The sequence below is a fragment of the Stegostoma tigrinum genome, chromosome 22, assembly GCF_030684315.1.
Source record: "Stegostoma tigrinum isolate sSteTig4 chromosome 22, sSteTig4.hap1, whole genome shotgun sequence".
NCBI lineage: Eukaryota > Metazoa > Chordata > Chondrichthyes > Orectolobiformes > Stegostomatidae > Stegostoma > Stegostoma tigrinum.
In genome coordinates this window covers 51,873,884-51,890,567 of record NC_081375.1, presented here as the reverse complement: position 1 = coordinate 51,890,567, position 16,684 = coordinate 51,873,884, and the positions used below count along the sequence as shown (strand labels likewise).

Sequence of the window (16,684 nt, the reverse complement as noted above, 5' to 3'; positions counted from 1 at the left end):
TGCATTACTCCTGTTGATGTTGTTAGCTCATGTCAATGACATTGCCAGCAACCCTACTGTGTAATGTTACTGCTTAGCTTATCCTCTGCTTTTTATTCCAGTGGAAATGTTCATTTGTCATTAGTTCGTATTGATATCAAAATAGTCACAAGTGGAATTCGATGTGTACATATTCAGAACTTGTACAATCACAGCACAAAATGTAGTTCCTTGTCTTTGCCACTATCCCACAGGGAATTAGGTATGCTGTTATTCCTTTTCTGTCCACTGCCCTGATGGTTATTCCTCGGGAAATGAACAAAATGTTCAGACTGGAATATCGCCAGTGATGGCCCCCAGTACTGACCCCATTAATGTGGGAGATCACCCTGGCAGGCGAGAGTGAGTATTGCTACCAGTGCATACAGACGTTCTGGCACCCAGCCAGCATTGTGCAGTCAAGGTCTGCTGTCCCTCTTCCAGTGCTACCCATGACCTCTATCCTATGACTGATCGATGGCATTCTTGACAGCAGTTGACTATGTGGAGAGAGCAGATGTTTCCCACATTTGGTGGTGGAGCTCATCATCATTCATCTGGACGCAAGATCTTTTCATCTCATCGTGGTCCAACAGGGTTAATAGATGCTTCCTGTTCCAGACTCCATCCCCAGTCGGTATGTACCCGTGGCACTGGAAGCAATGTGGAAGCCTCTGTGGATTGGGTTACAGGAGCTGATGAAGGTTTCCATCTCCAGTCGGTGCTAATGCGATGCTCCATTTGAAAGTGAAGACCTTAGATTTGGATCAGATGGAAACCCAGTTCCCAAGCTGATACAGATGAAACAGTGTTTTATTGACACTTGACTTCTGTTGTTAAAACTGTTTCCTTAATTCCAAGGTTGCGTCCACAACGCTACTGCTTGAACGTCGACTCCCAAGATGCCTGTTTCCTCGTCTGGGAATCTGTGGAAAGGAATATGGACTCGGTGATAGTTGGTATCTCCGGTAAGTTTGACGAGAATTATACAGATGGTCTACAGCGGTCCAAGAAGGCAACTCATCCCCACCTTCACAAGGACAATAGGAGCAGGCAATAAAATCTGGACCAGGCAGCAATATCCACATCTTATGAGTGATTAAATAAAAAAAACATACCTCGGCAAACATGTACATGGGGAATGTCCAGAAACTCACCACCTGAAAGATACGTTTTGGGGAGGTGGAGGGGTTTTCCTGACTCAGCTTGTCACTTCATGTTAAAGTCATCCTTTGGGTTGAAGAGGAGAAACTTCTCCGAACTAAACTGAAAAGGTTTGGCCCCAAGGATTACAGAATTAGAACAGTGCAGAAGGTGGCCATTCAGTTCATACATGCCTGTATTGGTTCTATTCCCTAGTGCCAATCTCCTGCCTTTTTTGTGTATTCCTGCTCGCCATTTCTACCCAACTAATCATCCAGTGCCCTTTTGAATGCCTGAATTGAATCCACCTCCAACACATTCCCAGGAAGTGTATTCCACACACTGTAAATACCGGCTGAGTGAAAAAGTATTCTCTGGCATCACCTTTGCTTCATTTGCACATCACTTTAAATCTATACCCTCTTGTTCCTTTTTCTTTCACGAATAGGAACAACCTCTTCCTATCTATTTTGTTCAGCCCACTGCTGATCTTGAAAACCTCTGTCAAATCTCCTCTCAGCCACTTTTCTCTCTGAGAAGCAGTCCCAACATCTTCAATCCATTCTCATAACTAACATTCCTCAATGCCGGAACCGTTCTTGTAAATCTGTTCTACACTCTCGCCGATGTGTTCACATCTTTCCAGATAATGTGGCTCCCACATCTGTACACAGTGCTCCAGCTGCGGCCTGATGAGAGTCCTCAGCATTAAGAAGAGACACCAAGCATGTAACTCCCAACTTAACCCCAACACAATCTGTGTGCTTCTCTGGTTGGGAGGTGCAGGCAATGATGGGAGTCCGGAGTGGAGTAGGGTGGCCCAGATTTTACATCCACATGTTGTCCCCATGAACCTGCTGGCCCTGTCTTTGCAATGTGACCTCATCCATCTACTTCCTTTCCCCAATGGTTAGTTCCAAGCAACAGGGTATGTGAGGAGTGGAGATTGTCACATTGTCCCTTCACCACCAACGCTCCAATCACTGCTCACAGAGTTTACTCCCAGCACTACCTTTTCCTTGGAGTCAGACAAATTCAGCTAGAATGTATTGGAGAAAGTTGACAGTGTCTGTTGGAGAGAGAGAGGGGCAGAGGAACATTTCAAGTCCAATGAGACCTGTAATGTTCTACCTGTCGTTCAAGTAAGATCAAACCTTTCCTTTATTCATTCATGAGATGTGGCTGTCTCTGGATGGGCCAGTATTTATTACCCATCCCCAGCTGCCCAGAGTCTGTTAAGAATTACCAATGTCTTTTTCCTAGGATGGGGGTGTCCAAACCTAGAGGGAATGTGTTTAAGGCGAGAGGGGAAAGATTTCAAAGGGACTTGAAGAGCAACTTTTTCATGCAGAGAGTATTGCGTGTATGAAATGAGCTGCCAGAGGAAGTGGTGGAGGCTGGTACAATTACAGCATTTAAAATGCACTTGGATGGGTACATGAATAGGAAGAGTTCAGAGGGACTTGGGCCAAACACTGGCAAATGGGACTAGATCAGATATCTGGACGAATTAGACCAAAGGGTCTGTTTCTGTGCTGTATGCATCTATGGCCCTCTGAGTCAACCACATTGCTGTGGGTCTGGAGTCACATGTAGGCCAGACCAGGTAAGGATGGCAGTTTCCTTCCCTAAAGGATATCAGTGAACCAGCGGGGTTTTTCCCGATGTACAAAGATCATGGTCATCAATTGACACTTAATTCCGGGGCTTTTTTTTTAATTGAATTGAAATTTAACTTTCTGCCATGGTGAGATTTGAGCCTATGCCCCAGAAGGTTAGTTGAATTCCTGGATTACAGGTCTCATGACTATAACACTTGGACATCACCTCCCCATTTACTGAGCTATCTTCTGACTGACTTAAAAATAAACTGAAATGAATTTTATTTTGCCAATTGCAGGTGAGTTTTACAGATGGGCTTCTGACCTTAGCCCTCATGCATAGACAAGTCAAAGAATTTAATAGACAGTGACACTCCCCGAAAACCATCAAAAATGATGGTGCAGTTATTACAAAGGTCAGGATACTCCTGGCAACTGTGTAGGCCGGAGCTGTGCGCCATGGCATGATGGCACCATGGAAACACCTAGAGACAGCTGATGCCAAGGGACCTTCCAGGTAATGCCATTATATTTCCAACCCCTGAAAAAGACCTGTATTGTGAAGGATTTTGGAGGGCATCAACTCACTTAAGTTCAATAATCATCCAGGAAAGGTTAAAGGAATAAAAACCTGCTCTAATTCTGAGCCTCCACAATGATATTGCACTGACACACCTCCCCCTGAGAACTCCTGCACCCCTTGCCCTACAAATAACCCCGACAGACACAACAGGTAGCCCTCGCCTGGCACCTTCAAACTGCACCACCATCACCTCTCCATGGTCCTGTTTCCTGTTAGACCCACCTTCCATGCCAGCCAGCTATACCCAACCCTTCCCTCACTAGATCTGGTAAGCCTTCCCTAAACGGATCCATCTACCTGGTATCCTACACCTTCACCCACCTGGAACCCTATGTCTTATCCCACCAGGCACCCTAATCTTCAACCACCTGGCACCCTACACCCCACACCCACCAAGCACGCTAACACCCGTCACCCATCTGGCAGCCTACACCCCACACCCCACACCTACCTGGCACCCTAATATATCCCTCACCCACCTGGCACCCTACATCCGACACCCCTCACCCACCTGGCATCCGATCACCTCTTGCCTATGTGACAGCCTAACAACTCCCATCCTTTCCTTGTGTACTTTTGGACGCTGTCAGCGAGTGTGCCTGTGTCGCTGGATATTGAAACAGGGATACAGTGCACTGACTGCTGCAGAGAGGCAGGTGGCTTGGAAAATGATCCCGTCCCCTGCTTGCTGTCAGATCCCTGCATTGTTCTCTACTGTTTCATTACAGAAAGCTCCTGTCCACAAATGCTTGAAGGACAGTGGATATCATCTAAATATGCATGTTTTGTCTCATTTGATCACTGTTGGAAATAGTTTCCATCCTGGTTGGAATTTCCTGATGTTAAAACAAAATCATCTTTACAGAAATGGCTCATTTCTCATTTTTCACATCGACCACTCCTTTGACGGCAAATGATTCACCATTTGCAATTACTTATTTTTATGATTCTGGCCACTCGTCAAGTCAGTGCCCAGAATGAAACCTGGCTTGATAGATCAGCTGTTATTCTTTTCCTTGTTTCATTAGTGAACATATCGGTCAGTCATTGAAACATATTCACATGAAGCTGGTTTGAGCAACAGAATGGAATGCAAGTGAAGAATAAAAGAAAGCCAGTTATCTTAATATAGAATTGTAGAGTCACCGAGGTCTAAAGAGCTGAAAAAGACCCTTCGACCCACCCCATCTGCGCTGGTCAAAAACAACAACCGAACTATTCTAATCCCACTTTCCAGCACTTTGCCCATAGCCTTCTATGCCTTAGTACCCCTGTGTAAATCTAAGTACTTCTTAAATATTTCTGCCTGCCCTACCCTTACAGGCAGAAAGTTCCAGATTTCTATCATCCCCTGGATGGCAAAGCTTTTCCTCACATCTTCTCTAAGCTTTCTGCTCCTTACATTCAATCTATGTCCTCGTCTTTCATCCCTCCATCAATTCGAAAAGCCTCTTCCTGTTTATCCTGTCAATGCCCCTCATAATTTTATACATCTCAACCATGTCCCCTCTCAGTGTCCTCTGCTCCAGTCAGTCCAATCTGTCTTCGTAACTGAAACTCTCTATCCCAGGCAATATCCTGGTAAATTTCCTCTATGCAGTCTCCAGTGTAATCACCTCTTTTTGTGTGAAATATAGTTAGCAAGATCTCAAAACATATGGCAAAACCAAGTTTTAACTCTGTTCCTAACTCCATTACAGAGACTGGTGTGCAGAATAATTGTAGCTCTATCTCAAGTCTTTCAAATTTCTACTTAACTGATGCTTTGCAGTTTAATTGCCCTGGAATGTGAAGCCAGTTCTATAAGTCTTTTCCAAGTCTGCTAGCAGGAACCATTCAAAAATCTGAGCCTAAACTTTCTCAGTTCCAATAACCAGCAGAAACCAAACTCTCCTGCTTTAGAAGATTTGTGAACAAAACCTTCTGCTGGTAAATATTGAGTGTTTTGAATGTCTCTGTTACAGGGGTCAGTTTCTATGTGATCTGCACAGGGACATAGAGAAAAACACAGTCCACAGTTAGCCAAAAATACCCCATTAACAGCCTGAGCAATTCACTGAATAGAGCTAGCTAATGGTTTCAGTTGTACGATATAAAGACTCAAGTGTCATCTGTCCCAGTTTCCGGTGGTAGACGAATCTGCATGTCAACATCAATTATGGCTGCTGTAAAAGCCATCCAAAAACCATACTATACATATCACACCAGGCTCAGATTTCCTGGGATGGTGGTGGTGGGCTTGGTAGCTAGTAGTAGGGAGACTCCACCCACATGGTACATCATGGAGCAAGCAGGGATCCTGTAGGCTATCTGCTCAATAAAGCTAGGCAATTCATTACAACTTTAAGGCACTAGTTAAGGGCAGTTTTGTGGCTTGGAGGATCTTACAGAATGAAAGCCTCATACAGCGTGGGAACAGGCCCTTCAACCCAACTTGTTCATGTGGATCAGGTTTCCTAAACTGAACTAGTCCCATTTTCCTGCATTTGGCCCGTAGCCCTCTAATCATTCCCTATCCATGCACCTGTCTAAAGTCTTCTAAATATTGTGATTGTACCCACCTCTACCACTTCCTCTGGTAGCTCACTCTATGCACACACCACCCTCTGCTTGAAAAGCTTGCCCCTCAGATTCCTTTTAAATCTTTCCCTTCTCATCTTGAACCTATGCTCTCTAGTTTTGAACTCCCCTACCCTGGGAAAAAGACCTTGGCTATTCACCTCATCGAAGCCCCTCATGATTATTAACCTCAATAAGGTCACCCCCCAGCCTCCGACACTCCAGGGACAAAAGTCTGCCTCAGCACCTTACAGCCTGGAGAACTCAGTATCAAGTTCCGTAACTTCAAACAACCTTCCCACCCATTCCCTGGCCCCCTTTCCAGCCCCACCTCCTCCCTTCCATTCCACCTACTGACGCTCCCTTCCAGCCACCAACTTGATTCATCCCTCCCATCAATGAACCAGGCTGTACCAACTACCAGTGTTCAAGTACCACACCCATTCTGCTCTCCTCTCTCCCCCCTCTTTATCTGCAGCCCTCCCTATCCCCACATCCAGTCCTGAAGAAGGGTAACACCTGAAACATTGACTGCTCCTTTCCTCCTGATGCTGCCTGGCCTGCTGTATTCTTCCAGCCTCCTGTTTGTCTGCCTTGGGCTCCAGCATCTGCTGCTCTTTTGTACCTCCCAGCCTATCCAGCCCCTCCTTATGATTCAAACCTTCCAGCCTCAGTAACGTCCTTGTAAATCCTTTATTGCATCCTTTCCAGTTTAATAATAGTCTTCCTAAAGCAGGGTGACCAGAATTGTACACCGTACTCCAGCTGTAGCCTTACCAATGTCTTGTACAGCCACATTGTGACATCCCAAATCCTGTATTCGGTGCTCGGACCCACAGAGGCAACAGTGCCAAATGCCTTTTTCATCACCTCATCTATCTGTGCTGGCACTCTCAAGGAACAATGTACCTGTACCCCTAGGCCTCTTCATGCAAGGCTCACCAGCTCAATGTAGGTTGCTTTCCTGCAAGGTCATCAGACCCAAAGGTTCCATGCCTCATTGATAGGACCACAGTTACCATAGATCACGGTTTACCCTGCACCCACTCCAGAAGAAAGCTTTCCATTCTGTTGCAGTGAATATACTGGCCTGGAGTATGCTCATCACTTCACTGTTGTACAGTGAGGGACCTTCCAACCACTAAGCAGCCTCAACTGACCTCCCGTTGAGTTTGGAGAGGCTTTGATCTCATATCCTCTTAGCAATATGGCAAAAGCAAGCAATTTTTGGTCACTTCCCGGAACATCGCTGACCTGTTCCCTGTGCTGGAAAGTGCGGATTCAGGATCCCTACTTGCCTCTGACATTGTGGTTTTGCAAAATTCACAGCAAATTCCAGCCCCGTAGAGTTATTCCAGAAAAACGAGGACTATCCCACAATCAGCAACCATCCGTAGTTCTCTCTAAAGTGTTAGCAGTCTACTGGAGGTCTCCTAGCTGCCTGCTACACTACACAACCCAGTCAAAGATAGATATTCTCAGTGGTTGCTTCTGGATGGTGTGCAAGATCCAACTGGCACTTTCCAATCATGAAGGCACTCTTTATCATTGGGTGGCAGGATCTCAATCACCCACTTTGTACTGCATGTCATGTCTTAATGTTTCACTATAGGATTTACTCCATTAAAATTGCAGGAGCTTCAACGAGCAAGGCACTGAATTGAGCAAACCCATACATGGGGCACAATGGAGCTAGATCTCAGGAGATGGAACTGGTAAAATTGTATAAAGATTTGAAATGAAGACAGAAAATGCTAGGGGCATTCAATCAGGAGGGCTGGCAGCATCTGTCGATAGAGCAAACCACTGCGGTTGCAGGAATCTGTACTGAAAACAGAAAATGCTGGAGATCCCAGCCAATCAGGCAAGATCTGTGGAAAGATATTCGGCTGGAGTTTATTGTTTGTTGGTTAATTGACTTTTTAGACAAGTAGCTCAATGTCTCAAGTCCAATATAGCTGTACTTCAGAAGTCAGAGTATTTTGCTGTTTGTTTGGTGTTACTGTGCAGTATTTGTACTCCATTTTAAAGGTTATTACTATTGCCTGACCCTTTGTTATAGAGTGGATGACAGAAATGATAATGCTGCCCTGCAAATCCATACTTACAACGAAGATGTGGATGCCAAAGGATGTGACGGAAGACTGAAGAAAGGAGGGACATTGGATAAGAGTGAGAGGTGGCACCGGCCACGCCAGGGTTGGCAGATGGTGCGGCACAGAAAGATGGGTCAGAATTGTCGTGACCTTTACAATGAGAGCAACTCTGAATCCTGTCTTATTTAATGTCGCAAAGATAGCGATCCTTCACATCATCTTGTTCCAGTGCCAGATAGCAACTGCTCGTAGATCGTAGACAAACCAACAATTTGGTCCCGATCTTAGCTTTACTTTCTGTAGATTATTCAGCTCAAGATGACCCCATTGAATTTTTGTTTAATGTAAACTATAAGATCCAAAGTATTTTTCTCAAAGTTTTTGAGAGGCTCCCATTCCCCATTTATTGCTGTGAGTATAAACACTCCTTACGATTGCTGCTTAAATTTCCAACTTCGCAGAGTTCTAAAAAATATTCCATCATGCGTATTTTACATACACCAATGACACAAATGTCCCTGCTCACCCCTTGCTCAGAAAGGGTACAGAATGCTAAATGGCAGCAGCATATACTTTCGGTGTTGCTGAATGACTGACGCAGCGCTGTGCCCAATCCTCAATATTGATGCTTCGGGCCAGATTTTAACATTCCCTCGAGTGAGTGAGTTTTGACTGTCTTAAAATCAGGGTCAAATTAAACTGGGCTTATGTTACAGAAAGAAAAATGCTCAGTCTCTTCCCTGTAGATTGGTTTCTTCACAGAGTGACCACCATCTCAACTCAAACTGTCAGGGAGATAATGGCATAGAGCACAGGGAAGCAGACGGTTAAATTGGGAATGTCACCATTCTGGCACTTCCTGACCTCCGTCCCCACGGCCCTAATTGGATTTCCGATTGGCTGTTACATAATCCCCAAGTGTTTAAATTAAACTATTTCTGCACTCGGAGACAGGCTCAAAGTCAAGGGGATAGGGACAGGTGGAAGAGAAGTAACCCTTCACATGAACTCTATCAGATAATTAGATCTTGACAGAGGACTGAGAGTTTCACTCTGAGCCTAATCCGCACCATACTTTGCCAGGGAATGATGAGGCGGTGTAGAAAGGGTTTTATTTCACATCTAACAGCGTGCTGCATACAAAATGACTTAGCATTTACATGACAGAGGCAGACCATTCGGTCCATCTGGTCCATGTTGGTGTTTATGTTCCACATGAGACTGCTGCAACTGGATTTATCTACTCCCACCCACCTCCCATACCCTCACTTCATTATCAGGTATACACAAAACCTCTGTGGTGCTCTCTGCTTCAAACCCTCCACATAGCAGCAGGCTCCCCATTCTAACCACTCTCTAACTTCAATTTTAACAACTCCTCATCCAATCAGACTGCTGTGTTGCTTGTTGGGGTGGGTTGGGGAGGTGTGGGCTTTTGTTACCATGCCGTGTCCACTTGCTGGCCTGACTTCCATTCCAAGCATCTGCAGTTCCCATTATCTCTCCCATTCCAAGCAGACAAGGGGCCTGCTTTACATCTGTGCCAGGGCATGTCCTACGCTGAGTATGACCCAACCGGCAAAAGGAAATGGGAGCCACAAACAGGTCAAATGAGAATAAAGGAGACAGTTCAAGATCTCTTTGTGGGAGAACAAGAAGCAGCAGTGCCCTACCCAGCTGCTGTAAACAGACCAAGGGCCCTACCCAACACTGGACATCCCCCATCCAGGATGAAAATTCCCTATTCCCAAATACAGCTTTACACGCTGATTCCTAGTCCGTATACAGGCTCTCTCTCCAACCCAACACCCTGGGCCCGTCCAAAACTGATCTCCAACAATTTAAGTACTTCTGATGATTGATTCCAGATCCCTGCAGATGGCTTCTACTTGCAAAGCCAGTGACCCTCTTTGCCCAGATACAACTCTATGACCATCTTAGTGGATAAGTGGAATGGAGGCTATTATCAATTCATTATGTGTTCTTATTGAATGGCAGTGCAAGCTTTTCCGCTCCTAATTTTTCAGTTTGTAGATTCTCCATTCACTGCCTGCTTTGCACAATGTGATATTGGCCATGCCTTTGTCCACAAGGTGAAGCACAATGCGAAGGGCAGCACTAACTCGCAGTGTGCTAGATGGGCTGAGTGGAATTGCAGCAGGAAGGTGCTTCCTTGAGACAGCTGCCTAACTCTGTTGTGGCACTGTACTCTCCAATGGGCAAAGACTTAAGCCAGTCACCTTCTGTAATATTCTGGGGAATTTTTTTTTAAACAATAAATTGTTGTGCATTGAACTGACACATTAGTCAAGTGGTTACACTTTCTTTTGTAATGAGGTAGCACAGACTGTACCTGCTGCACTGAGATCTTATCAAACCAGGAATGCAAGATCCTTGTTTCTCTGGTATATTCTGTCATGGGATGTGGAATTGTTAGCTAAGACAGCATTTATTATTTATCCCTGATTACCCCTTGACCAGGTATTGGTAAGCTGTCTTCGTGAAGCACTGCTGAGCAAGTGGTGTAAGGACGCCTACAAATTCATTAGGGAGGGAATTCCAGGATTTTAAGCCAGTGGCCATGAAGGAACAGTGACATATTTCCAAATCAGGGTGGTGAGTGGCTTGGAGGAAAACCTGCAGCTGGTGGTGTTCCCATGCATCTGCTCCCCTGCCCGTTGAGATGGTAAAGGTTGTGGATTTGGAAATGCTGTTGAAGGAGCCTTGTGAATTTCTACATTCTGAAATGGTACCTGAATTAACACCCACAGAGGCCAGTATCCCCTCACCAAATCATCCTTCAGTTACACATGCGTTGCATTTGACACTGATAATGGGAACTGCAAATGCTGGAGAATTCCAAGATAATAAAATGTGAGGCTGGATGAACACAGCAGGCCCAGCAGCATCTCGGGAGCACAAAAGCTGACGTTTCGGGCCTAGACCCTTCATCAGAGAGGGGGATGGGATGAGGGTTCTGGAGTAAATAGGGAGAGAGGAGGAGGCGGACCGAAGATGGAGAGAAAAGAAGATAGGTGGAGAGAGTATAGGTGGGGAGGTAGGGAGGGGATAGGTCTGTCCAGGGAAGACGGACAGGTCAAGGAGGTGGGATAAGGTTAGTAGGTAGGAGATGGAGGTGCGGCTTGGGGTGGGAGGAAGGGATGGGTGAGAGAAAGAACAGGTTAGGGAGGCAGAGACAGGTTGGACTGGTTTTGGGATGCAGTGAGTGGAGGGGAAGAGCTGGGCTGGTTGTGTGGTGCAGTGGGGGGAGGGGACAAACTGGGCTGGTTTTGGGATGCGGTGGGGGCAGGGGAGATTTTGAAACTGGTGAAGTCCACATTGATACCATTGGGCTGCAGGGTTCCCAAGCGGAATATGAGTTGCTGTTCCTGCAACCTTCGGGTGGCATCATTGTGGCACTGCAGGAGGCCCATGATGGACATGTCATCTAAAGAATGGGAGGGGGAGTGGAAATGATTCGCGACTGGGAGGTACAGTTGTTTATTGCAAACCGAGCGGAGGTGTTCTGCAAAGCGGTCCCCAAGCCTCCGCTTGGTTTCCCCAATGTAGAGGAAGCCACACCGGGTACAATGGATACAGTATACCACATTGGTAGATGTGCAGGTGAACCTCAGCTTAATATGGGAAGTCATCTTGGGGCCTGGGATGGGGGTGATGGAGGAGGTGTGGGGGCAAGTGTAGCATTTCCTGCGGTTGCAGGGGAAGGTGCCAGGTGTATTGGGGTTGGAGGGCAGTGTGGAGCGAACAAGGGAGTCACGGAGAGAGTGGTCTCTCTGGAAAGCAGACAAGGGTGGGGATGGAAAAATGTCTTGGGTGGTGGGATCGGATTGTAGATGGCGGAAGTGTTGGAGGATGATGCGTTGTATCCGGAGGTTGGTGGGGTGGTATGTGAGAACGAGGGGAATCCTCCTTGGGCGGTTGTGGCGGGGGCGGGGTGTGAGGGATGTGTTGCGGGAAATGCGGGAGACGCGATCAAGGGTGTTCTTAACCACTGTGGGGGGAAAGTTGCGGTCCTTGAAGAACTTGGACATCTGGGATGTGCCGGAGTGGAATGCCTCATCATGGGAGCAGATGTGGCGGAGGCAGAGGAATTGGGAATAGGTGATGGAATTTTTGCAGGAGGGTGGGTGGGAGGAGGTGTATTCTAGGTAGCTGTGGGAGTCGGTGGGCTTGAAATGGACATCAGTTACAAGCTGGTTGACTGAAATGGAGACTGAGAGGTCCAGGAAGGTGAGCGATGTGCTGGAGATGGCCCAGGTGATTTGAAGGTTGGGGTGGAAGGTATTGGTGAAGTGGATGAACTGTTCGAGCTCCTCTGGGGAGCAAGAGGTGGCGCCGATACAGTCATCAATGTAACGGAGGAAGAGGCGGGGTTTGGGGCCTGTGTAGGTGCGGAAGAGGGACTGTTCCACGTAACCGACAAAGAGGCAGGCATAGCTGGGGCCCATGCGGGTGCTCATGGCCACCCCCTTTGTCTATAGGAAGTGGGAGGAATCGAAAGAGAAGTTGTTGAGGGTGAAGACGAGTTTGGCCAGGCGGATGAGGGTGTCGGTGAAGGGGGACTGGTCGGGCCTGCAGGACAGGAAGAAGCAGAGGGCCTTGAGGCCATCTGCATGCAGAATACGGGTGCATAGAGACTGGACGTTCATGGTGAAAATGAGGTGTTGGGGGCCAGGGAATTGGAAGTTCTGGAGGAGGTGGAGGGCGTGGGTGGTGTCACAGATGTGGGTGGGAAGTTCCTGGACCAAAGGGGAGAAAATGGAGTCCAGATAGGTGGAGATGAGTTCGGTGGGGCAGGAACAGGCTGAGACAATGGGTCGACCAGGGCAGGCAGTTTTGTGGATTTTGGGAAGGAGATAGAAACGGGCTGTGAGGGGTTGGGGAACAATGAGGTTGGAGGCTGTGGGTGGGAGGTCCCCTGAGGTGATGAGATCATGAATGGTGTTGGAGATGATGGTTTGGTGAACTGGAACATTTGACACTGGACTGGCTTCCTCAGAACCAGCTCTCAGAGCGAACACAATGCGCAAACTCCACACAGACAGTCGTCCAAGGGTGGAATCGAACCTGGGTCCCTGACGCGGTGAGGCAGCAGTGTTAACCATTGAACCATGACAAATGGCCTGCTGTCTGTGACCAGCACTTTTAGGAGCCCGTGTATTGCAAAAGGTGCTCACAGCTTTTCTATCATTGTCCCCATTGTTTGACACATGAATTCTATGCACATCCAACCACTTTGAATAGGTATTCGCAATGACTAAGACCATTGAGCCCATGAAATGACCAGCATAGCTGATATGTAACCGAGTCCAGGGTTTACCCAGCTGGCTGCACAAATGTGAGGGAGCTGCTGGTTGTTAGTTTTATCCTTGTTGGCATCCTGGGCACTGTCCCACAAACGCAGCTATGTCTACATCCAATCCTGGCCACCAGACATAACTTCTGGCTAACATCTCCATTTTAGAAATCCCTGGATGACCCTAGTGAAGTTCAGTTGGTATCTGGTGCCACCCTTTTCTGGGGACAATCACTCTTGTTCCCAGTAATAAATTTCCATGGTCTATGATGAGCTGATCTCTCCGGGTCCAAAAATGTTTCAATTCTGGATGTGACGGCCCATTGGTTTCCCACATCGCCACCAGCTGTTTCAGTTTTACCAGGGCTGGATCTTTCTGCATCAAAAGCCTGATAGTGTCAGCGGTAACCAGAACGGTGCCCAGAAAATTTAAAACCATGAGGGTCTCTTCCGATGGCCGCACTACTGATGATGGGTCTGCTACGGACAAAGAACAAAGAAAGTTACAGTACAGGAACAGGCCCTTCAGCCCTCCAAGCTTGCATTGACATGCTGCCCATCACAACTAAATCCCCCCACCCTTCCAGGGACCGTATCCCTCTATTCCCACCCAATTCATGTATTTGTCAAGATGCCCTTTAAAAGTCACTAGCGTATCTGCTTCCACTACCTCCCCCGGCTGCGTGTTCCATGCACCCACCACCCTCTGTAAAAAAACTTGCCTCGTACGTCACCTTTAAACATTGCCCCTCACATCTCTTCCACCCAGGGGAAAAGCTTCTGGCTGTCCAGTCTGCCCATGCCCTTCATAATCTTGTAGACCTCTTGTGGTCTCACCTCAACCTCCATCATTCCAGTGAGAACAACCCAAGTTTCTCTAACGTCTTCTCGTAGCTAATGCCCTCTGTGCCAGGCAACATCCTGGTAAATCTTTTCTGTACCCTCTCCAAAGCCATCACATCCTTCTGGTAGTGTGGCAATCAGAACTGAACACAATATTCCAAATGCGCCCTAACTAAGGTTCTATAAGGCTGCAACATTACCTGCCAGTTTTTAAAGTCAGTGTCCCAGCTGATGAAGGCAAGCATGCCATAAGCCTTGTTGACTACCTTCTCCACCTGCATTGCCGCTCTCAGTGGCCTGTGCACCTGTACACCCAGGTCCCTCTGCCTATTAGTACTTGTAAGGGTTCTGCCATTTATTGTATATGTTCCATCTGGATTAGACCTTCCAAAATGCATGACTGTGTTCCAACTTGTACACACTTAGAACGTGAGCCCACTGCTGAATTCAACCTGAAGCTATGGGTGGCACAGCCTTGTTCTCTTTGAATAGCCCTAGCAGAGGTTTGTGTTCTGTTGCTATTTCAAAGTTATATCCATAAAAGTAATGGTGGAACTTTCTCATACCAAGGATGACTGCTAAACTTTCCATATCTACCTGGGTGTATTTGCGCTCTGCTTCAGTCAAAGTCCAGGAAGCATATGCTATTGGGCATTCATCTCCACTGGGCCATCTGTGAACCAACACTAACCCAATATCATATGGGGAGGTGTCACATGTGAGCACCAGATCTCACTTGGGATCATACTGAGCCAATACCTTAGACAATGACGGCTGCTTCTTCACTTCCCTAAAGGCTACGTCTTAACTATGAGATCATTTCCAAGGCTGCCCCTTTTTTAACAGCGGGTGTAAGTGTGCCAGGATGGAGGCCGGTTTAATTATGAATGAGAGATAATATAAGACCTACTTGAAAGACTTCCGGGTATTTAGTTCAGACTTCACTCAGGCAGCCATTTTCTCATTGAAAAATGTTGAGCCGACCTAGGTGAATCTTTTTCAACCAATTTCGTCCCATCAGGCTTGGGCTTGAGCCTTTTACTCCAATCAGTGGTAACTGAACCAGCTGCTTCTCTTAAGAGGCTGGAACCAAAGTTGTATGCTTATTCTATAACGGTTTCCCAGTATAGGCTCTCAGTCTAACTGAGATCTCACGCAAACGTGAGGGTTGGTGTCCAGAGCAAATTTTGCTAAAGGCTGATTCTGCAATCACTGACACAGCCAAGCCGGTAACAACCTCCATTAGGTACAGGTGATCATTTAACTAGACATTCATTTTGATTGGTTCTAATTTGGACGTTGCTATGCAATTTAATTGTTCCAAACCAGCTGGAGGTGGACCTTCCAGGGTGTGCACTCTCCTGGATACCAGCCTACGAATTCTCTTACTGAATTCGGGCCTACTGGGACTCTTTTGCCGTTTCAAGCCCACAAACCGGCAGCAGCCGCAATGGCTTGCTGGTCCCGAACCTGAAGAAAATATTAACCATTTGGCCGAAGCTTTGTTTTGAGGTTTTGCTGTGGGTAGACCTGGAGTCACTCTGTCCAGGATAGGTCCTGAGTAAAGCCATGTAACTGCCTTTCCTTCTCTTTTGTTAGAGATGGGCATTGCCTGGCACTCGGTGGTGTGAATGTTGTGAATTAGCCCAAGACTGAACATTGTCCAGGGCTGCTGCGTGTGAAAAAGGGCTGTGAGGGGTCACCAATGATGCTGAACATGGTACAGACATTTATGTTGAAGTTGCCCAGTTTAATGCTCTCTCTGCCAACCTGCTGAAACCAGATGGTTCAGCACAGGACAGATGTCAAATCTGGAAAGTTTCAGTACAGAGCTGGGAGGTGGCTACACCATTGGGCATTATGGAGTGAAACAAACATGTAGCTGCAATAAAAGCATCTTAGCAATGTGCTGCAACTCCTCAAATACATTGCTACCTCTTTATTTCAAGAAAATAGGAAATGAAAGATTTATTTCCCTACAGATTTTGGATTCACCTGTTTTGGGCCTCACAAAACTCCTCCTTTTAGCTTCAGGGGTACAATATCTGCAAAAGGCATAAACCTAGTCTTGGTCTCAATCCCTGCTTATTTCGTGCAATGATAGCCTGAAAGTTGATACAGTCACAACACCTTATAGTGGAAAATGCACTCAGTCAGTAAGCATGTTTCCTGGCAACAAAGACCATCAGTCAATTTGCACACAGCAGGGGCTTGTCTCTGTGTTCCCTTGTTCACTTCATACAGGCAACATAAACTGGCATTTATTTGAATTCAATGGAGTAAAATGTTGCAAGGTGCTTCTCAAGGGCGTACACAATCTCATTGCAATACCTAGACATGTTACACAGGTGACTAAATACTTGGTCAATGAGGTCAGTTCTGAGGATGACCTTAAAATTTGAGACAAGTAAAAAGATGGAGGGACAAAGGGTGAGACCTCTGATTGGCTAGTAGCTCTGCCCTGGGGTCTTGTGGGAAGGTCACATTGCCAGCCTGGAGCCCAGTGGGCCTTCCCTAGAAGAGG

General features: G+C 46.8%; 1 protein-coding gene across 3 annotated transcripts in view; it reads left to right on the top strand.

Annotated features, from left to right (window-relative positions):
- The window catches only part of LOC125463704 (transient receptor potential cation channel subfamily V member 6-like), a 48,914-nt gene extending 38,664 nt beyond the window's left edge, over positions 1–10,250 (top strand). For all 3 annotated transcript variants that reach the window (XM_059653553.1, XM_048555298.2, XM_048555296.2), the window contains 2 exons: positions 880–986; positions 7,967–10,250. In XM_059653553.1, coding sequence (XP_059509536.1) covers positions 880–986; positions 7,967–8,189 — 330 coding nt within the window. In that variant the 3' untranslated portion in view covers positions 8,190–10,250. The remainder of the gene's footprint in view (positions 1–879; positions 987–7,966) is intronic.
- The last annotated feature ends 6,434 nt before the right edge of the window (positions 10,251–16,684 follow it).